Source organism: Podarcis melisellensis (assembly GCF_964234715.1).
Source record: "Podarcis melisellensis genome assembly, chromosome: 3".
Classification (NCBI taxonomy): domain Eukaryota; kingdom Metazoa; phylum Chordata; class Lepidosauria; order Squamata; family Lacertidae; genus Podarcis; species Podarcis melisellensis.
Window position 1 is genome coordinate 45,464,926 of NC_138530.1, and position 23,366 is coordinate 45,488,291.

The window sequence follows — 23,366 nt, forward strand, 5'->3', positions numbered from 1 at the left end:
GCCTAGTATAACTGCTTCCAGGGGATCAGGCATGCCCCCTTAACACTACTGCATGCAAACTCTTCTTCTCTCTGTAGAAACAAGGGACTGCAGCTGCTGACCTTGAGCTGCAAACACACAATGGAGTACTGTGGCTGATAATCCTTGCACGTTCTCTCTCCTACTCATTCAATCTTTATTTGCTAGGCTGGGCCTGGGATAATCTTTCGTCAGAAAGAAGCAAATCAAAACTACGTTACCTATAACATCTCAAACAAATGTTGTTATTTATATATAGTGCCATGATTGTACATGGCAAAGTGCAGAATAAAATAATCAAAAGGGGCAGGCATGTGCCCCATCTAAATTTCAACAGGGGGTGGCGAGACAACCACGTGAAGGAGAAGAGTAAATGTGAATAAGCTAGAAAACCCAAGCTTGATTAACAAGAAATTCAAAATTCTTACCAGATGTTCAAGGCCATAGTCAGCTTGTGCTATTCTGGTGCTGCTGAAAGTGTTTGTCTCAATGATATCAGCACCAGACATCAAGTATTCCTGCAAGAAAAAGAGAATGATTAGGGGGTTTCTTTGGGAGTGGGGGGAGGAGAACAAGTTGTTTTTCAAATGCAAGTTAAGCCTCTTTACAAATGTCAAACAAGGAATTTAAGCTCTTCTACAGTCCTTCACAGTAGAAGCCCATCTGCTCTCTGTATTTAAAGTAGTGCCATACCGCTTTAAACAGTCCTGACATCCTCCAAAGAATCCTGGGAACTATAGTTTGTTAAGGGTGCTGAGGGATGTTTGGAGACCCCTATTCTCTTCACAGAGCTAAAATTCCTAGAGTGGTTTAACCAACAATCCCTTTTCCACACAGAACTCTAGGAACTGTAGTTCTGTGAGGGGAACAGGTTTGCCTACCACTCTCAGTAAGTAACCAGGTGTAAAACAGGGTTTTCTCTCATCACTTTTAATTCTGCAATTAATCTTAAGAGATTAGAGGGAAAGCTTCAAAAGTCCTACCATCTGCAAAGTCAGCTAGTGCCTTTTCATTATTTGAACAGCAGGAGATGAAAATCTACCATATATTATGTAATTAAATTATAACTGAAAGTGGCAATAGCAGTAATTCCTCTTGGGTACTCACGCTGTTCCCCAAAATGAAGACACTTCAGTTCCTTAAAGAAATGTGCATACTTCTTTCTAGACTTGGAAGTACTGATGTGACTGTTTAGAATATCAATATAATGATGTCGTACGGTTTAAACCCTTGAGATTTTTCTCAGTGAAAAATAAAAATAAATGAGGACAAGGGTAATTAAAGCCAATTATATTTTAATCAAAATGCTAGAAGAGAAATTCCCAGCTTAGATTTTCAAGGAAACTTATTGATAAGTGACAAGGTTTCTCTAGATGCAAACACACTTTTCAAAAACTAAGGTTGAACTTGCATGATTATTTATGACAGGAAATGACACAAAGAGGGTTTGACCTCCCTTCTCTGATAACAACTTTTTTCATTTCTTTTTTGCAAATGCACCCCATGCACTTCAATATTTAAAGAGATGCTTACCCTACTGCAGATGAAACCTTGCCTGTCAACTGGGACCCAGTAACATATATAGATTTGCAAGTGGGCCTTGAATGTGCTGCTTGCCCTTTCCCACCCCTGAGATGGCTGGATTGTCCAGGTGAGACCACTCACAGAGGCTTCAGCACACATTTCACATGCAGTGAGAGGGTGCAGAGAACACTACTGTGCAGGGGCAGCACTACCTCAAGGCAACACAAGCAGCTACCTGGGAAGCCTAACTTTGGCAGGGTGCCATCATCACCTGCACCAACACACACATGACAGGAAGCTTCTCTGTCATAGCTTCGAGGTCTCTCTTGCAGATATTCCCTCTGTATTTGCATTGGTTTCTCCTCTGCTGGACTGAATAGTAGCAGCAGACCCCATTCAGTTTCAGCATTTGTCAACAATATTAGAAGCAGCAAATGAGAGGTAGGGCATGGAGATACTTTTCAATTTTTTTCAGTAAGTGATGGTGTCAGAAGGGATGGGGAGGAGGAAACCCCCCTCACACATTTGATGGGAATTTGATGTTGCAGAACTTAAGTTTCCTTCCCCCCCCCTTTATTTTTACTTTTTAACACAAACATCAAGTTGCACTGTAACATATAACACATTTATCCAACACATATTCCCCCATGTCCTTATCCCAAGTGAATGGAGTGCAGCTGGAGGATAGATGGCGGTTAACAGACTGAGGCTGAATCCTGACAAGTACTGTTTTGGGGGGACAGGGGCCAGGACAGGTGTGGGGGTCTCTCTGGTCCAGAATGGGGTAACTATGCCCCAGGAGGACTAGGTGTGCAGCCTGGGAGTCATTTTGGACTCACAGCTGTCCATGGAGGCACAGGTCAATTCTGTGTCTAGCGCATCTTCTACCAGCTCCATCTGGTACACAGGCTGAGACACTACCTGCCTGTGCACTGTCTTGCCAGAGTGGTACATACTCTGGTTATCTCTTGCTTGGACTACTGCAATGCGCTCTACATGGGGCTACCTTTGAAGGTGACCTGGAAAGTACAACTAATCCAGAAGCAGCAGCTAGACTGGTGGTCAGGAGTGGCTGTTGGGATCATACAACTTGGGTCCTAGAGGATCTTCATTGGCTCTCAGTATACATTTCCGAGCACAATTCAAAGTGTTGGTGCTGAGCTTAAAAGCCCTAAGCAGCCTTGGCTCAGTATACCTGAAGGAGTGTCTCCACCCCCATTGCTCAGCCTCCATCACTGAGGTCCTCCTCCAAGGGTTTTCTGGCAGTTCCCTCACTGCAAGAAGTGAGGTTACAGGGAACCAGGCAGAGGGCCTTCTTGGTAGTGGCATCCTCCCTGTGGAACACCCCCCCCCCTTCAGATGTCAATGAAATAAACAACTATCTGACTTTTAGAAAACATCTGAAGGCCGCCCTGTTTAGGAAGTTTTTTATATTTTATGTTTTATCATGTTTTTACTATTCTGCTGTGAGCTGCCCAAAGTGGCTAGGGAAACCCATCAGGTGGGTAGTGTATAAATAATAACATTAGTAGTACTAGTAGTAGTAAACTTAACAGGGAAAAGAAATTAACTCTATTCTCAGAGGTTCCATACATTGTTTCCCTATGTTCTCAGCTATTAAGCAGCTCAAATCCCTAGTTTTCAACCTTTTCAGCTTTCCCAAATTCACCCCCCACAACATACATTTTCCCTGCCTTTTAACCTGCCACTATGTTGCAGATCTTTCCATCACCTGTTTTTTCTTATAATGAGCCAAATCCTCTTTTCTCTTCTCATGTCTGCTTAGCTTTCCCCCTCTACCTAGCGATGCTTCTAAACTGGAGGCTCCTAGCAGTATCCAATCAAGGCTCTTCCATGGCAAACTGCATGTGAAATTGAAATTGAGTGGAGAAGGAGGTACTGCACTTTGTCTGCATGTAAACCTCTCAATATTCCACCCACACAAATGGGCTGACATAAGTGTGTAGGTGGGGGAAATTCAATTCACTCAAGCACACCATTTCCAAAGCACTTACTCTATCACCTTTTAAAATGTACACTCAAATATTTTTGTATTTACTGCTATTGAACCATTACGTAAGTAGCTTTTTTAAGAGTTGGAAGTATTTTATTGCTAATTATAGAGCAGGGGGAATATAAAAACTGTGCTAAAATGGAAGACAGCATATGCTTCTGTCAGGGAACTGCCATCTAAAGCGCCGGGGGCGCAAAGGCTCACTGAGGTTGAGAGAGGAGTAGCAGCGGAAGAGGGAACCAGTAGAGGGCGAGCAAGAACTCCAAGGGAAAGTGAGTCGGAGGGATGGCTCAGAGACACTTCCAGCGAAAACAGTGGGGAGGTCTCAGGACCTCCTATAGGGACACCCACACCTCGCCGGAAACTGTCACGCCGAGAGGCCAGACGACGTGTTTCCGTTAAAGAGCTTTTATGTTGGAAAAGATTCCGAAAGCAGCCACTTTCGGATTCTACTAGTGATTGACGCAGCCATGCTGGAGGGGCTCCGTCACAGGCAGAGGTTTGAAAACCTGATCAAACTCTGAGGGACTTGCATTTTACGCACAAGCAGCTCATCGTCCCATCACAGCAATCCGAAAGTCACCGAAAGCCAGCTTGTGCAGGGAGAAGCATCATGAGCAACCCAGCCGGAACCGGAGGAGCAGGAGCAGCTGGAGGGGGTCCAAGCCTGGAAGAAAGGTACAGGGCGTTGGAGATCCAGTTGGCGCTGCAAACGGCGAGGCTTGAGGAGAGGAGGGCTCAGGATGCAGAAAAGGGAAAGGAGAAAACCACCCCGCTCGCCAGAAAGGTACCAGGATTGGTGCAGAAATTCGGGGGGGATCCCAGGAACTATCATGCCTTTAGAACAGAGATGCAATACGCTCTAAACTTGCAGTTTGATGACTTCCCCGACGAGGAATCGCGAGTGGCTTTTGTGATTGGCCATCTCGAATCCGGGGCGAAAGATTGGGTTAGACCCCTGATGGCAGCGAATAATGAGATCCTAAAGGACACGAGGAAGTTTTTTCGTGCCATGGACCTGATGTTTTCCAGCGATATTGAGCAGGGGGTGGTGCGAAGGCAGTTAATGGCTTGCCAGCAAGGAAGCAGATCTGTCCGTGAGTACTGGACTGAATTTACTATGCTGATTCATAAATTGGGGTGGGACCTATCAGCGGAGCCCATCCAAATGCTTTTCGAAGAGGGGCTTTCTTCAACCGTCAAAGATGAGCTTTCCCGGGGGCCCAGGGCGGAGTCTATGGATCAGTTAACCAAATCTGCGCTGTGCATAGGAGCGCGCCAGGAGGCGAGGGCTTTGGAAAAGCGGGAAGGGAAAGGAGACCGTTGGAGGGAGTTCCGCATTCCAGACATTCCAGAGCCACCTTTCCCGCCGGCAGAGCCGATGGAAGTTGGAACAGCGCGGGCGCGCGCAGTTTCAAATCCCAGTGAAGGGCGGAAGAAGGAGGGAAAGAGCGCCAAGAGATGTTATCTCTGCCAACAGCCAGGGCACTTTGCCAGAGTCTGCCCACAAAGAAAGGAATGGCAAGGGATGGCAGGAGCTGTTGGGGGAAAGGAAGAGGAAGGCAAGGAGCAAGTAAAAGCCAACGCCTGGCTGCCACCGTCGGGGCACAGCAGCCAGGCCAAAGAGCAGTGAAAGTGCCCACGCCGGAACCTCCCAGACCCGCTTTAGTGATAGAGGTGTTACTAGAACTGCCAAACGGACACCCACTAAAGATCAAGGCGCTTTTGGATTCAGGCAGCTCCTGTAATTTCATGAGTAAGGAGTTTGCAGCTGAGCATCAGATACAGACCATCCCTTTAAGTAACCCCTTGCAGGTGACTACGATTGACGGCAGAGAGCTGTTGGGGGGAGAAGTTAGCCAACAGACTGTCCCGATGATAATGAGGGTGGCAAGGCACACCGAACAGATAGCGTTTAATGTGGCCATCCTGGGAGGAGCGCCCATCATTTTGGGGATGAGCTGGCTGGCGCTACACGATCCGCTAGTGGGCTGGCATCAGAGGGTGGTCTCCTTTGGGTCAGCGCATTGCCTAGAACACTGCAAGGAGGGGAAGGTTTCGGGAGGAGACAGAGTCACCCTAGCCGGGATGGAAGTAATGGACAAAGGGAAGGTGCCCCCGCAATACGCAGATCTGAGCAACGTATTCAGCGAAAGGGAAGCAGACAAACTGCCACCGCATAGACCCTTTGACTGTCAAATCAACCTACTCCCTGGGGCCCAACTCCCAGTAGGCAAGCTGTACGCCATGTCAGACAGGGAGATGCAGGAGCTGAGGGAGTTCATTGACAAAAACCTGAAGCGAGGTTTCATCAGAGAGTCCCGAGCGGTGGGGGGCAGCCCAGTGTTTTTTGTGGACAAAAAGAACACAGACAAACCGAGACTGGTGTGTGACTTTAGGGCCCTCAATGCAGTGTCGGAGCCCCTGGCTTTCCCTATGCCCCGAATTGATGACATTTTGACCAGAGTAAGGAAGGGAAAGATTTTTACAAAGCTGGACCTGCGGGGGGCGTACAATCTGATACGCATAAGGAAGGGAGATGAATGGAATACCACCATGTTTACCCCTTTGGGAGCCTTTGAATACCTCGTTATGCCCTTCGGTCTACAAGGGGGCTCCGCGTGTTTTCAAGCTTTTATAAACCACGTTCTGGGACCTTTGCTCTACAAGAATTGTGTGGCCTTTTTAGACGACGTGTTGGTGTATTCGGAAGATGAGGAACAGCATGTGAGGGACGTTCGAGAAGTGTTGGGCAGGCTGCAAGCCAACCAGCTGTGGGTGAAACTGGAGAAGTGCCAGTTTCATACCAAGGAGGTGGAATTCCTGGGGTACCGCTTGTCAGACAAGGGATTGGCCATGGATCCAGGCAAGGTCCAAGCGGTACTGGAATGGAAGACACCGAAGACCAAGAAGGACGTGCAAAGATTCTTGGGGTTTGGGAACTTTTATCGGAAGTTCATCAAGAACTTTGCCCACTTGACGGCGCCCATCACCGACTGCCTCAGCAGCAAGAAGAAATTTGTTTGGACGGTAGAGGCGGATCGAGCCTTTGAAGAACTGAAAAGGGCTTTCGCCTCGGAAGAACAACTTCTGCATGTGGATTTACGAAAACCCATGAGAGTGGAAACCGATGCATCCGACCGGGCGGTAGGGGCGGTCCTTCTTCAACCGGGGAGGAGTGCGTCGGAGTGGAGACCGTGTGCCTTCTTCTCGCGGAAGCTGAATAAATCCGAGAGGAATTACACGGTGTATGACAGGGAACTACTTGCCATTCACGAAGCATTCCGGAGGTGGAGACATTTATTAATTGGGGCACAACACAAGGTGCAAGTGTGCACCGACCACAAGAATTTAGAGTATTGGAGAACAGCTCGAGTGCTCAACCAACGACAAGTGAGATGGGCACAGGAATTCTCCAAATTCAACTTTGAAATTTGTTATGTGCCAGGCCCAGAAAACGTCAGGGCGGACGCGCTCTCACGCAAACCAGAGTATTGGGAAGGGGAGGGGGTGATCGAAGAGAGACATGTCATCCCTGAGGACCGCTGGGTGTGTGGGGCGGCGCTGGTGGGGCAACGAGAACTGGTAGAGGAAACGGAAAATGATGAATATGCCCAGGATAAGCTCAGAGGTCTCAGGGGGGAGGGCGAGAGTCCCGGAGGTTTTGAGGAAAGAAATGGGGCATTGTATTACAAAGGGGCACTGTATATACCCGAAGGTGAATTGAGGGGGAGAGTACTCAAGCAGTTGCATGATAGCCCCACGGCGGGACATTTTGGACAACACAAGACCATGTGGTTGGTTACCAGGGAATTTTGGTGGCCTAAGGTGAGGGAAGATGTAAGGGAGTATGTAAGAGGGTGTGACCAATGTCAGCGAGCCAAAGGGGAAAGAAGGGCGCCGGCAGGGTTATTAGAACCATTACCCACACCAGAACGGCCTTGGGAAGCGATATCAATAGATTTTATGACGGATCTGCCAAAGTCCAAGGGGAAAACAGCCATCATGGTAGTAGTAGACCTGTTAACTAAGATGTGCCACTTTGTAGCATGCTCACATGCAGTCACAGCGGAAGAAACAGCGAAGTTGTTTGTAGAACACATCTTTAGGTTGCACGGGGCTCCCTTGAGGGTGATCTCAGATCGCGGCAAACAATTTACTTCCAGGTTCTGGAGGAAGCTCATGAGCTTGCTGCACGTGGAAGTCAATTTTTCAACTGCCCGGCACCCTGAAACCAACGGGCAGGCGGAAAGAGCAAATGGCATTCTTCAACAATATCTGAGGTGTTATGTCAATGACAGAGAGAACGATTGGGTCGAAAAGTTGGCGTTGGCAGAATTTGCCTACAATAATGCGGAGAATGTGTCCACAGGGATGAGTCCCTTTTTGGCTAATTACGGGTGTCACCCCAGGGCATTTCCAGGGGAAGGAGGGGAGAGATGGAGCGTCCCAGCGGCTGAACATTTTGTAGAAGAGATGGAAGCGATCCATCATCAGCTCCAGCTCAACTTAGAAAGGGCTAAGGCACAATATAAGAAGCAGGCAGACAAGAACAGAAGGGAAGGTGAAACCATAAGGGTGGGGGATCAAGTGTGGTTGTCAACCCAAGGGTTGCCGTTCAAAGGGGGTTGTAAGAAATTGAGGCCCAGAAGATTGGGACCCTTTGAGGTCATTCAGCAGGTCAACCCGGTAGCTTTCAAACTCCGATTACCCAACCACATGAAATTGCACCCAGTGTTCCACAGGTCGTTACTGTCACCATACAGGGGGGGACGTGAAGGGGAGTACGTCAGGGGACCAGCCTTGGAAGAGAGGGAACGCCGCAACCTGAAATCCTCGATTCCAGGTGGAAGGGAAATCAGGTGGAGTATTTGGTGGCGTGGGAAGGGGAACCGGAGTCAGAAAACACCTGGGTAAGTGCAGAGGAAGTCAATGACGAGGTTTTAACAGAAACGTTCCACCAAAGGTTCCCGAGGAAACCTCAGCCGATAGCAAGGTTTAGGAGGGAGTATTTCGGCACCACCGATGAGGAAGAGGAAATGGAAGGGTTCGCGGAGTCGGAGTTGGAAGAGGGAGTGGACTCCGATGACGAAGATTACCGAGAGAGTAGGAACAGCAACAAGTGGAGGGAAGTGTTCGCGACGTCGGAAGATGAGGGAGGTTCTTTCAGGGGTTTTACCTCCTCACCGCCAGTAGGGGAGGAGACGGGAGGGGGTGAAGGGAGCCCTGGAGGGGAGGTGGATGTCAGGGAACTGCCATCTAAAGCGCCGGGGGCGCAAAGGCTCACTGAGGTTGAGAGAGGAGTAGCAGCGGAAGAGGGAACCAGTAGAGGGCGAGCAAGAACTCCAAGGGAAAGTGAGTCGGAGGGATGGCTCAGAGACACTTCCAGCGAAAACAGTGGGGAGGTCTCAGGACCTCCTATAGGGACACCCACACCTCGCCGGAAACTGTCACGCCGAGAGGCCAGACGACGTGTTTCCGTTAAAGAGCTTTTATGTTGGAAAAGATTCCGAAAGCAGCCACTTTCGGATTCTACTAGTGATTGACGCAGCCATGCTGGAGGGGCTCCGTCACAGGCAGAGGTTTGAAAACCTGATCAAACTCTGAGGGACTTGCATTTTACGCACAAGCAGCTCATCGTCCCATCACAGCTTCATTTTAATAATCTGAAAACATTACAGGGAACCAGGCAGTGGGTCTTCTCGGAAGTGGCGCCCACCCTGTGGAACGCCCTCCCAGCAGATGTCAAAGAAATAAACAACTATCTTACTTTTAAAAGACATCTGAAGGCAGCCCTGTTTAGGGAAGTTTTTAATGTTTGATGTTTTATCGTGTTTTTAATATACCGTTGGGAGCTGTCCAGAGTGGCTGGGGGAACCCAGTCAGATGGGCTGAGTATAAAATTATTATTATTATTATTATTATTATTATTAAGACATAAGAAGATCCTGCTGGATCAGGCCAATGGCACATGAAGTCCAGGATCCAACCAGGCAACTGTGGGAATCCACAAACAGTCTGCAATAAAAGTCTTTGTTTTATTTTATTAAAGTATCAAATACTTTAAGAAATTTCTTTTGAAGGTAAAAAGATTAAGAAAATTTTAAAAAATCTATTAAAAATAAAATAGATACAATGATAGAATGATACTAAGAGACCAGTCAATACTGAAAGTGATTCAAGGTATAGATGCATGATAAAAGAGTTATATGCCAAACCACATCTCATTAAAAAGAGAGACAGACAGACAGACAGACAGACAGACAGAAGGGTACTGCTAAGATGGTTACCACCTGCAGAAGTTGCACTACCCTATAATTCTTTCCACTGGAAACTTCCAGGCTGAACTACTGCAATGCATTCTACATGGGGCTGCTCTTGAGAAACTCCAGTTGCTGCAAAATTCAGTAGCTCAACTGCTTGCCAGGGCAGGGTATTGCAAATATGCTGCCCCACTGCTGAAAAAAATTACACCAGCTGCCAATTAGCTACTGGACTTAGATCAAGGTGCTGGTTTTGGTATATAAATACAGCTTGATACCTTGATATCTGAAAAATCATCTCACTCCTTATATATCCAATCAATTAAAGTACTATGTTCTGCAGGTGAGGACGTCCTCCTGCAGATGCCATCTTTATAGCAGGTCTGTTACACACAATATAGGAATCAGGCTTTTAATGCTGTGGCACCTACACTTTGGAATGCTCTCCCCTAGAATATTACACAGGTGCCATCTCTGTTGTTGTTTTGGTGCCTAGTGTGAAGACCGTACTCTTCCAACACGCATTCCTAGTCTACCTTTGTACTGTACATGTTTTAAATTGTTTTCCCACTTGTTCTTTGCCACACAGGGCTCCTTCAGGAGGAAGGGCAGGATAGAGATTTATTCAGTAAATAAAAAGCAACAAAACAATTCTGTAAAGAATATTCAGTGAAATCAGAGTCCATTCAAACTGATAAAGGTTTTTCAGTCCAATGCAGTGGGGTCTTATTGCTTGTTACAATTCTCAAGTTTTTACTAAAGAAAGAGAAAGTATGCAACATACTCAGCAATTACTTCTACATACATTATAATTCGCAAGTTTTTCAGCAAAAGGAACCAAGATAATTATTGTCATCTAAGTTATCTGCATATGCCTTTGCAAATAATCAGTATTCTCCCAGTGAAATCCTCATAACACAAACCAAACTGACCTTGTGAATTTTGTAGATTATGTCAGGCTGAGTTATGCTTAACAGATCATTGTTTCCCTTTAGCGGTTTCATATGATCCTTAAATTCTTCACCTTGAAATTGCTCTTCTGTTAAGTTATGTTGCTGGATCATGGTCCCCATGCCTCCATCCAAAACCATAATGCGTTCCCGCAAAACCATTTCAATTTCATCTTTCAGGCTTTTCTTCGTGGCTGTGTTAGGAACAGGGTCAAGTGAGAAATGCATATTCAAAGCCAGGGTGGATAAAAATCAATGATTAAAAAAATATATCATTTTTTAAAAAATTTAAAAAATTCCTTCCAGTAGCACCTTAAAGACCAACTAAGTTAGTTCTTGGTATGAGCTTTCGTGTGCATGCACACTTCTTCAGATACACATCGAGTGTGCATGCACACGAAAGCTCATACCAAGAACTAACTTAGTTGGTCTTTAAGGTGCTACTGGAAGGAATTTTTTTTGTTTTGACTATGGCAGACCAACACGGCTACCTATCTGTAACTTAAAATTTTAAATTGGATTTTTAAAATCAGGATTTAAGTTTTTCATGTGTGCTAAAACTGAGTCTAAGATTTTTTTTTAAAAAAAACAATTGTTTAACCACATCAGTTAACAAACATGGATACATATGATATAATGTTATTGTTTTAGTTAAATAAATTGTTTAAATTGTTATTAAGGAAATGATTGTTTTCCTCCTTCCAATAAAGTACAGCAGAAAAATTATCCAAATGTAAACAGTTAACTTATTAAACTTCACAACAATTTCATAATTATCTGTCTATGTATTTCTAATAGTATAACCAAATCAGTAATTTTTGACATAACTGTAAAAACTACTCTAAAAATTAATTATTCCAAAAATGAAACCTTATTTTTGTAAAATTATCTGGTTGTAAATATTAAGGTTATACCTGCAAGAATGAGTCTTTCTGTAAATAACTGATTAAATCAAGTCTTCCTGACTAGTGATTTAAATCAATTTGATTTAAATCAAATCCACCCTGTTCAAAGCAATCAGCAAATATGATACCCTCTCCTTTAAAGAATTGTACAGTGGAACCTCTGATTGCGGAAGGTTTGCATCCTGAAGCACGGCGTCTGCACAGGCGCCGGCACAATTTGGTGCTTCTGCACATGCACGAGCGGCGAAACCCAGAAGTAACCCATTACGGTACTTCCGGGTTTCCCACAGTCCACAACCCAAAAACACGTAACCTGAAGTGTCCATAACATGAGGTATGACTGTATACTATAGAGCTAGATGTAGAACCAGCTCCTAACTCAGCAGCAATGCTTCTCCCTATGTTCTTGCAAGCCTGTAGATTTTAGGGCTTGTTTGCTTGAGGACTAACAGTGCAACTGTACCATGCTGTGATATATCCAATGTCAGTCATACTCAGAGTGGACTTTTTGAAGTCATTTTCAATTTCTTTCAATGGGTCTACTTTGAGTATAATCCTCTTTATCACCCATGGAGTGGAAAGAAAGAGCGTAAATTTCTAATTACAGTAGTAGGTAGGCATTTTTGCACATGCTCTGTCACACTGTCAAGACATTCAGGAGAGATTACCAACAATTGTGAGCTGTTACGGACACGACTAAACAACTAAACAACAACAACAACACACAGCACACAGGCCATGCGTACCCACATGATTTTTAAGCTACACCAGTCCTTCTAAAAAATAAATCAGCTTCCTATTGAGCAAATGGCATTAAGAGGTTAGGTCACCACACAAGAGCAATCACTGATAGCCCTATCCCAACAATGTTCACTCTGAAGTTCCACCAAGTCCCACAGGTAATTTCAGTGAGATAAAACCACACTGTATCCAAACTGGAATACACAGTTTTACCCTGCACCTAGAAAAGATGCTTGGCACATTGTGTCCCATGTTAATTTAAGAGAAGGACAGCACAACTATTCAGGGATTTCTTCAGCTCCCATTAAGAAAGCATCACCATAAGACAGAGGTAAAATATGGCACAGAACCTATCACCAGCATTGCACACATTCAAAACAATGCAAAACACGGGGGGAAATGTGATTTTCACTGAACTAAGCTTGTTAAGTCTTATAACATACAGGGTTTTGAGTCATTTGGGCCCCTTCAAGAGGCAAATTTTAAAGAGAATGAACTTTTACCTATACAAGGAATAAAACATTGAATGCAAAAACCCTACTCACATTCTTGAACTTATTGAGGGTTACTTCTCAATAAACATGCACACTACAGATTTTTGGACAACCTTCAGTAACATTCTGGAGTATTAAGAAACCCTGGGATTCATTTTAATTCCCAAATGTGTATCTCTATGATTACACCTAAGGGGCAAGTTCTATGAACACTTGCAAGCCTGCTTTGTTTTACTCTTTAAGGCTTATATAGATTTAGTGGTATATATGAAGCATGAAGATGACACAACTTTGATGGCAGAAAGTGAAGAGGAATTAAAGAACCTTTTAATGAGGGTGAAAGAGGAGAGCGCAAAATATGGTCTGAAGCTCAACATCAAGAAAACGAAGATCATGGCCACTGGTCCCATCACCTCCTGGCAAATAGAAGGGGAAGAAATGGAGGTAGTGAGAGATTTTACTTTCTTGGGCTCAATGATCACTGCAGATGGTGACAGCAGCCACGAAATTAAAAGACGCCTGCTTCTTGGGAGAAGGGCAATGACAGGCCTAGACAGCATCTTGAGAAGTAGAGACATCACCTTGCCAACAAAGGTTCGCATAGTTAAAGCTATGGTTTTCCCAGTAGTGATGTATGGAAGTGAGAGCTGGACCATCAAGAAGGCTGATTGCCGAAGAATTGATGCTTTTGAATTATGGTGCTGGAGAAGACTCTTGAGAGTCCCATGGACTGCAAGAAGATCAAACCTCTCCATACTGAAGGAAATCAACCCTGAGTGCTCACTGGAAGGACAGATTGTGAAGCTGAGGCTCCAGTACTTTGGCCACCTCATGAGAAGAAAAGACTCCCTGGAGAAGACCCTGATGTTGGGAAAGATGGAGGGCACAAGGAGAAAGGGGCGACAGAGGATGAGATGGTTGGATAGTGTTTTCGAGGTTACCAGCATGAGTTTGTCCAAACTGTGGGAAGCAGTGGAGGACAGAGGTGCCTGTCGTTCTCTGGTCCATGGGGTCACAAAGAGTCGGACACGACTAAACGACTAAACAACAACAAATGAAGCATGGACCAAAACATTTACATAGCTATGTCCTAAAAGATGTTAAGTCTGCTGGTCCTGCTTTTTTATATTTCTTCCATGCCTCCCAAAGGTCCTTTAAAATACTGCAAGATAAAGTTCTCTTTCGAAACCCAACACGTCAGTCCAAGACACCAGAAAATAAGAACCACGTTTCATTTAAAGAAAACAAAAGCAAGTCGGGACCACAGTACACGTGGTTCCCAATAACTTGTATTTTTTCCTGCTGCCAAACACACAGACATATTCAGAAGGCAAGTTACTGAGCCTCTTAATAATGTCTCACAGGGTACTAATGAATACAGAAGATCCATTTATTGCCTACTATCCATTGTCCATTTCAACACAGCCAAAGGTTTTTCAATCCACATGCTTTATTGCATCATGTTCTGTCCACCACGACAGCTACTAAAGGGAAGAAAGTTATAAAAAACACACACTAATAAGTCTAACTAGGGGAAAGAATTAGGAGTGGAAGGCAACTAACTTTACCCTCAGAGTAGACCTACTGAAATGAAGGGACCGAACTTTGTCGCGCTCCTTAATTTCAACAGGTCTGCTATGAGGCAAAGTTAGCTGGAAAGAGTAACCCCCCCAACTTCTTGTTCTGCACCCAGAAACTGCATGAATTATCATCCATTACGTTCTCTGCAAAAAATATCCCCTCTCCCGACACACCGTTAAAGCCTGCTTTACTCTCTTCCCTTAAGTGCCAAATAAAACTTTGCTGCACCAGCTGCAGCAGGACACGCGCGCGCTCCAACCCCCCAGACCCAGCGGGAAGAACGCGAGGCCAGGACCCAAGCTGCGCACCCCGTAACCCGGCGGCTCCCGGCAAACAAACACGCACCGTTCGACTGCTGGCCGCCGGACTGAAGAGGCGGCTCGTGGATGGCAGGCGACATCCCGCTCCGCGCTCGCCTTCCGATACCGCAAATGGGAGAAGAGCCCCAATTCGCTGGCTGGGGAGGCCGTAGGCAGGGCAGGGCGGAGAAGGCGCCTGCGCGTCATCCGGGTATTGTCCGGGCTTCCCTTCTTCGTGAGCGCCTGTTTTCGCCGCCTCAGCTGTGAGGAGAGGCGGAGCTGAGCGGGTTTCTCTATTAAAGGCGCCCTCTTTCCCCCAACAGCTATTGGTTTTTATTCTTCTCTCCTTTCCCCGAAACCACGTGCGGTACACAGATTTAATAAATGAATCAGTGCAGGATTTACATATAAGCTAAACAAGCTATAGCTTAGGGCTCACTCTCATGGGGGCCCGAAAAAAATGTAAAGGAAAAAACCACTGGATGTACTTTTCGAAAATATAAGAAGAAAAAACCAAATAAAATAAAACCTACATACAGCAACAGTGTTTTGTGTTGTGTGGGCTCCTATGGTGTAAGTAATGAGCCCCGCCTGCTAGCCTGCTCCCTAAAATATCACTGGTTTGCTCATTTCTATATCAGTGGTACCTTGGTTCTCAAACTTAATACGTTCAGAAGCCTGTTCCATATAGCATATATTCAACACAAAAACAGCGACAATTTGTTGACAGAGGACGGCTGGACATATAAAGGGCCCCATTACCTTCAGTAGCTTAGGGCCTCATCAAACCTAAATCCTGCCCTGGTTCAAGGGCAGGTTCCCAGAAGAGGCACCATGGCCTCGATCTGAATTAGGGAGGAAGGCAACGCTAGACCTCTTTTGCAAAGGATGCAGAAATGTCGAAAGGGCTCTGTGTCCTAGTCCGGCTTCCAGCACTTGCTCCACACACACTGCTCCAAAAGAGTGTGCCATGTAGTGGTTAGAGTGTCGGGACCAGGACCTGGGCTAGCAGTGTTCAAATTCTAGCCGGCCGTGAAGCTCCCTGGGTGACCCTGAGCCAGTCGCTGCCTCTCAGCCTAAGCTACCCCACTGGGTTGTTGTGGGGTTTAAATGAGGAGGACTGCCTTGAGCTTCTTGGAGGAAAGGTGGGGCACAAAATAAATAAAATGAAGTGTAGCATCTTGCTTACGAAAGCTCATGCCCTCCAAATTTAATATGTCGTTTTTACACTACTGATGAGTGCATTTTAAAATGTAGAGCCCATACTTAGGTATACAACTCTTGCTGGGCTAAGAATTGCTGTGGTCGTTTTCCGTCCCATCTATTTAGCATTTTTTCTCTTTTGGTTTAGTGCTCTGAATGCTGGATTCTTTTTATTTCTTCCAGGAATTAGTTTGTAGAACTGTCCTTGCCAGTTTCCTAATACTGGATTGACTGATTGATTGACTGGCAGGTCAGACTGCTGGAAGCAATGGGGAGCACAACCATTGGGTCGCACCAGGTGCTGGGCTTCTGGGGCGCCACAACAAGTGCCACAACTATGAAGTCCAATGGAAGGCGGGGGGACAGATTTTGGCGTTGCACAGGGCACCAATGAACTTTGAGATGCCACGGTCCACCACTGCTGGAAGATGGGAGCCAGTTTGCTTCATACTGAGCAGCTGGGTAGAATACTGCCTGCACATTTCCCCCTTACACCTCTGTGCATAAAAGTTTAGGTAAGCAAGAAGCATCTCAGTTCAACGACACATTCCAGCCTGGCAGAAATACTCAAGGGAATACAAAGCAGGGCTGGTAAGTGGTGTGGAAAGTCTCATGGACAAGATATCTCACATCCCTGGTTTAAACTAATGTGCAAAGCAGGCCTAATTCAGTTTCATGTCCTGTGCATATCTACTGTAAGATGCATGACAACTCAAGCAGGCCTCTTGTTCATATTTTATATTTAAGTCATCACAATCTCTTAATAAATTAAGTAAGTTTGCTGGAAGGCTGCCATTGGATGAGTAGCAAAATGATAGAGTCATTAGCTCTCCCATGTCAAAACTTGGCTTCTTGCATTGACTGTGAACTTTTATCATGGTTCTGGTTAACTTATCTGTTAATTATGAAAGTATCAAGTTGTTATTAACTCTGAAGAGCAAGGTCTTTCTTGGCACATCCCCAGACCTCACCCCAGATCACTGAGGCACAACCTACCATATGGGCAGTTTTTGAGAATAAGGGGTAAATGTTCCACAGAAACTCATTTTGTATATGAATCTCATGTTACTGAGTAATCAGCTACATGGCAGTGACATATAGCTTAAGTAAAGCTTCACAGGTTTCATGACCTTATCTTTGTCACTGATAAGGGTGCATATATTTGAAGCTATTTGAAAAAAATACTTCTTGATGAATGGGTGGGAGTCTTCACTTATTGGGAGCAAGTAAAACTAAAATTATTACAGGAAGGAGCTGTGTTGGTCTGACACAGTTGAAATATATATATCTAAATAAAAAAAATTGTCCAGTAGCACCTTAGAGACCAACTAAGTTTGTTTGTTCTTGGTATAAGCTTTTGTGTGCATGCACACTTCTTCAGATACGAAGGGGAGATACAGGGAGAGGTATCTGAAGAAGTGTGCATGCAGACGAAAGCTTACACCAAGTACAAACAAACTTAGTTGGTCTCTAAGGTGCTACTGGACTATATACCGTATATATAATTACATTTATATCCGTTATAATGATTCCATATTCTCATGATATACACACAACACACACACACACACACACACGTATTTGCAAGTTTGGGCCTTTGATGATACAGAAAATAACAATATATTAAAACACTTTGCTAAGGTTAAATACTAAGGAACTCACCCTAAATAGTATTGGTATTTGATAACCAAAGATTATTCACCTACAAAACCATTTATATCTGTTATGAATTTTGGGGAGAGCCAAGCTAGCTTTCTGTGTTGAAGTGATAGCCTGGGTGATGAGGCATTAAGGGAAACAAAGGAAAGTGGATCTGTGTAAGATGCTGTCTACTGGCTGGTAGTTAGAAAAAGACAAAGGCAAAAGTTGAGTGGTAGTGCTATGACCTGGAAGTAGAGCAGTAAGCTGGAGAGAGAGCAATTCTTGAGAGCAATGTTTTATTCCTGTTGGAATCAAAGGCTGTGATTATGGCAGAAAGAAGACTGTTTTCTGATGTCCATGCTGTAAGCCCCTCCATCGCAGGCTCAGATTGTATATATGTAAATAAACCATATATCATAAAGACACCACAATCTCTGCTGTGACTAATTCCCAAAGGAAACTGTTAAGTTGTGGGTTGACATAGCAGACGACACAGCAATTTCTCCAAAGCAGCTCTTTATTTTGTAAGCTGGAACAGAACTAAGCTGAGGAGCTCAGTCAGCCTGCTTATATAGAGCTACAGAACAATTGTAACTGTTGCAACGTTCTAAAACTATCCAATCACTGAACGTCACTTTTTGATCCTTCATTTGCATACAAAACTATCCAATCACTGAACGTCACTTTTTGATCCTTCATTTGCATAACTATCTGCAGTATCCCCCTGCTGGCCCAGGGTGAGAACTTCAGTACATAACAGAAACATTAACCCAGAGTAAGTGCCTGGAACCCCTGGAATTTTGCACTGTTCAGAGATTGGGGTGACATGCAACATATCTAAATAAGAGAAGGACAAACAACAGGAGATCTTGGAGTAGATGAATATTCTCTTTCAATAAAGGCTCAAGGTTTTCCATTTATTTAGATTCCAAAAGAAATTGTATCAAAGAAAGCACTCAAATCTTATTTATTTCTCTGAATGTGATTTTTAAATATAGTAAACTTACACTCTCCAAAACATTAAAAACCAGGCCAGAAAGATTAAAAATGCAGGAGGGGCTCCTTGATCTTTTCTCTGCCCCTTAATTTACCACCGCATCTCCTTCCCCTTGCCTTTTATTCTCAGCTGCCTCAGAAGCTGAACATAAGTCTAGGTGAAAGAGAAAAAGGCCTAGAGGAGAGAAAGAATCAGCGTGTGGCAGACTGGTTGAGCATTCTTCTCCTGTCTTCTCATTCGCCTTTGCAGACGTCCTCCCCAGGCAAGTTGAAAGTTATGTCAAAGGAAATATGTGTGTTCGCTGGCATCGTATGTAGTTTTACAGTAAAAAATATGCAAGACACAGCAAGGCGATGAGCATCCCATTGCAGGAGAGAGCGCAGCATTAAATATCTGCTTGTGTTTTTAGTGTAGAACACCAGCTGTCATTTGCCCTGCAGTCTTCTTTGGGGATTAGAAATCTCTTTCATGGAGCAGAAATCACATGTCAAAGGCCATTTTCTGTTGTGTTGGCAGGCTTGTTACTGTTGGGTGAGGATGCTGGATGGATCAATCATCCTGTGGGAATAATTCCAGGAGAGGGAGGCAGGTAGGCAAAGATCACCTCAGGGCTTGCTCTCTGGCCAGACTTTTATCTCCCCACCCTGAGTGATCTACCATCAGCTGCTCTGAGGAAAGGATCTTTAGTATGTTAAAATTGCTTATTGTGTTTTTAAAATATGCAACTTAATTTATAATCTGCCTTGGAAGAATTTGTATCCTGAAAGATGGGATATAAATAATCGTAACAAATAAATGGAAAATGGAAGATCAATTAAAACAAGACAAAACTATCATCGTTTCTGGAGCAACCCTTAGCTCTGAGTAGCTCGCTACAGTGATGTGGAATAGACAATTTTCCAGTACTTTATTTTTCCATGGAAACTCTTCCTTAAGTTCATCAGGAATGACAACTGGATGCCAATTGCAAATACACTATTAGACTAGTTTCAACATTTTTAGCTTCATTAACTAAATACAAGTAAAATAAACTTGCTAAATTAGATAACTGTCTAGAGCAGGTTGGTCCAATGTGCAGCCCAAGGGCCGCACACGACCCTCAGTGCCTCTTTTGGCGGCCCTCAGCAACATTTGACAATGCCTTCTGAAAGGCCCTTGCAATGCCTTCTGAAAGCTGAGTAAGCAAGGTGTTGGCCTTCCCAGCAGCTACAAGTAAAAAACCTCTACCCTACGGCATTCTTTAGAGATGGAGTATTGAGGATGAACTGGAGGCATTTTATTCTAAGCTGAGTGTGAAGAATTTCCTGCTGATAACTGCAGACACCTGTACACTTAGATTGTGTTTCAAACGCAAACAGGTGCACCATATCATGTGTGTAACAGATGCTAGACTTGGGATCCTCAGATACCTCTCTTGGCACCCACCACCCTGCCCTTTTAAACATTTTTAAAATGCCAATGAGAGTTTTTTCCAAATGTGCCCCAGCTTCCTAAACCGCTGGAGACCATGTGCTGCTTCATGATAAAAACAATGTGTAGGGTTTACCCAACTCTCCTGAGTCAACGCCTTTGTTGAGAAGGAGTTTGCCACCACTCCTTATGCTCAAATTATTACTTATAAGCATAGTTAACATTTTCTATGTAAAAGAAATAAAAGGTGGTCAAGTGGCTTGCTAAGTAGAGTTCTCCAAAGGAAATCAACTAAATTGGGAGAAAATTTGGGGAAAGACACCAAGTATATCTAGTTGTGCATTGTTTTGAAGGTATACTGAATTAATCTCCATAACTAAATCCATTTTAAGGTTTGAAAAGCAGGCTTTATTCAACAGGCACATTTTAAGAATACAGGGCTGTATGGTGTTCATTGCCATTTGCTGATACTTCTAAGTGCTTGCATTGCATCCCCCCACGACTGCTTCAAGTAAAAAAGTTTATTGCTCTATATAGGCTTCTAAGATGACAAATGGTTACTAATAACCTGCCATACAATTGCTGTACTAAGGTAAAAAAAAAAAAACCTCACTAAAAACTGACATTCAGCATTAATCAAGAACAAATGCAGCTGAACAATGAACACAGCATAAAGCACAAAACAGTTTAACACAGACATGTTGAGATTCTTTATATTATCCTGTTAATTTTGTGCCCTTTCAGCTGCCCAGGTAAAAGCCAGGTATTAGGTGATAACCAATATTAGTCATACTCAAGAGCAGAGCCATTGAAATAAACGGACTTCCGTAACTTGTCTGCTGATTTTAATGGCTGTGCTCTGCATATGACTTAGCTGAATATAATCTATTGCTTTTAAGGTTAAGGCTATAACTTATCATCCATCTATTGACATAGAACTCCTGAGGCTCTGTGACTCTGATGCCAACAGAAAGCCAAACCAAAATTAAAAACAGAGTTACACATTAAAATAAATTAATTAATTAGAGTTCCGTATGATATTAGGTAGTATGTTCTTGGTTTGATTCAATTCCCTGTTTCTCTCGTATATGCAACTCTATCTGCAGAAGCATGCCAAATCTGGTCTCCACAGATGAGAGCACTACTTCAGCATGAAAGTAAAAAAACAGGCACCTGGAGGGGAGACTGTGAAAGACTTGCATAAAGAATGGATAATTCTTAAGGAAAACATTTCATGAATTTTAATGTTTTAATGGGTTAAACTTTCAAAAGGTTTTGATATTTTATCTTTTTCCTGAGGCTTCCTAACTTGACACTGAGAGAAATACTTCCTACAGGCTTTGTTCTTTTACTTTAAATTACAACCAGGTAAGGCATTAGGCGAATGCAGTGGGTAACTATATAAGGCTGACAAACTACATATGAACGATGTAAAAAACTATCAATGCTGCACACTTTATTTGATATACTGGTTACTCACTGAATGTACCTGCTAAACTTATTTTGAAGTCAGCTTGCCGCACTTTTCAATGAGCAAACTGGAGGGTAATACATATATATTCACTTAACATGCCTAAGGTGACTGCTGCTTGTTACAGGTCACTTTCGCCATACAATGCTGATGAAAATGAGGTATAATCCAGAGCTCCAGGAACACCACCTGGACCTTTGTAGGCTGGCATTCTTTTGATGCAGTACTGAGCTTGCTCGGGTGGCAGTTCTCGAAGCAGCTCCTCAGCAAGGATATAAGGCTGCAAAGAATTATAAAAAGGAATTTCTTCAGAGGTTTTCCTGTAACTTCTCAACATCAGAAAAAAATATATATGAAATATATATTGTTTATACCCTACAGTGGCAATTCTATAGGGCTGGTCAGAAGCCCAGGGAAACTGTGGTATGCCATAAATATATCATACTGCATTCTCATAGCTTTTCCTACCAGTTATGCTAGGGCATTTCTACATATTTTACAGGCCTCTGATACAATTGATTCACACAAGCCACATGACACCCATGTGTAGCTCCTCTGATCCTTGCCCTTTTTTACTGCAAGCAAGTATTGTGCAGCAACCTGCCTGGACAAAATTGTGCTTTCCTCATTAGAAAATTTGAGCTTGTGTGTACTTTTTAATTTCAGTTGCAGAATTTGGGGCCTGTAGAATTTGTAAAATTTAGGTCAAGTTTCTTTAGAATTGTCAACGAGCGGACTTGTCACTCTGGTTTGCCAAAACCATCCTGCTGCTATCCTTTATTTAAGCCATATGAGTATTATTTAACCTGCTGTTTTTAACCTAGGTTATAGAACGTTTTGTTCAGCTTTTCTAGCATTTGGGTACCCTGCATGAGCTGAGGAAAATGGAAAATCCCACCATCTGCAGACCAAAACACTGACCTTATCTGAAGCCAGGATCTTGAAAGAAGCAATAACTTGTTCAGCAGTGTCAGTGTCTGCAGTCTCTCTGGTCATGAAGTCAATAAAAGATTGGAAGGAGACTGTTCCCTGACCGTTGGGATCAACTAAGGACATGATTCGGGCAAACTCAGCTTCACCCTTGGATATGATTCAAAATCAGTCATGGTAGAGGGAAAAATCAGAAAGAATTATATAAGCAAATATATACAACCTCACAGTTTTGCTTTTTAAAATACAAAATTAACTTGTGTGTCCAAATTGTCATTATTTTTATGTACGCAAAAATTTCTTTTAAGTATTTTCAGATAGGAAGGGGTTATTTCATAGCCATGGGTCACAAAGAGAGCTAAGCAGGCTTAAGCCCACTGAAATCTGGTGCTTTATTCAATTGTGGTCTTGAAGCATAGCACAAATACCAAAGCTAAGCATAATAAACCAGAGGTGGAATTAAAAGTTGCACTATTATGATAGTTTGGTTAGCACAAGTGTTTCAGCTTGCCATATGGAACAATCTCCCCTCTCCCTCCCCCCATATGCTCTTCTGGGGGTTCTCCTGAACACCCAAAGCAGGTGGGGGCATGCAGAGGAGAAGACCAGGGAAGTCTCATTGCAACTCATTGTGCTGGCTCCTGCTCACACAAATGTTCAGTTGAATCAGGTCCCATGAAATTTTAAACAATCAGTTTATGGAGGTGCTTTGTTTTATTAAAAAAAATTAAGTAAAAGATTTAAGTTATCCAGAAAAGAAATAGAATATATTCTGGTGTATTTGTATGTCTTTGTGAACATAAAATTTATCTGTGGATAAATAATGTTTAAGTTAATGTCTATGTCCACAAAGGCATACTGATACATTTGTACATGGCTATAGGGGTGAAGAAACAAGGATTCTTCTTATAGGATTTTGAGTAAC

General features: G+C 43.6%; 2 protein-coding genes and 1 long non-coding RNA gene across 5 annotated transcripts in view; 1 reads left to right on the forward strand and 2 right to left on the reverse strand.

Moving 5' to 3' along the window:
- The window catches only part of MTR (5-methyltetrahydrofolate-homocysteine methyltransferase), a 63,072-nt gene extending 48,071 nt beyond the window's left edge, over positions 1–15,001 (reverse strand). The window contains exons 1-3 of one of the 2 annotated variants that reach the window (XM_081905794.1): positions 14,836–14,994; positions 10,752–10,963; positions 447–536 (exon numbers count right to left, since the gene is read on the reverse strand). In XM_081905794.1, the coding sequence (XP_081761920.1) occupies positions 447–536; positions 10,752–10,963; positions 14,836–14,890 (357 nt within the window). In that variant the 5' untranslated portion in view covers positions 14,891–14,994. Of the gene's footprint in view, positions 1–446; positions 537–10,751; positions 10,964–14,835 lie in introns of both variants that reach the window. The other variant, XM_081905797.1, reaches the window with a different exon arrangement.
- Positions 15,002–16,366: 1,365 nt separating this feature from the next.
- Positions 16,367–22,500, forward strand: LOC309367575. Of its 2 annotated transcripts, none has more exons than XR_014167233.1 (3): positions 16,367–16,583; positions 18,760–18,892; positions 22,336–22,500. It is a non-coding gene; the product is annotated as an uncharacterized lncRNA (long non-coding RNA). The 2 variants fall into 2 exon arrangements; XR_014167234.1 differs by having other exon boundaries at positions 16,367–16,507.
- ACTN2 (actinin alpha 2) overlaps positions 20,426–23,366 on the reverse strand; it is a 50,109-nt gene continuing 47,168 nt past the window's right edge. Inside the window, exons 20-21 of the mRNA XM_081906814.1 lie at positions 22,433–22,591; positions 20,426–21,791 (exon numbers count right to left, since the gene is read on the reverse strand). Of these exons, the coding sequence (XP_081762940.1) occupies positions 21,633–21,791; positions 22,433–22,591 (318 nt within the window). The 3' untranslated portion in view covers positions 20,426–21,632. The remainder of the gene's footprint in view (positions 21,792–22,432; positions 22,592–23,366) is intronic.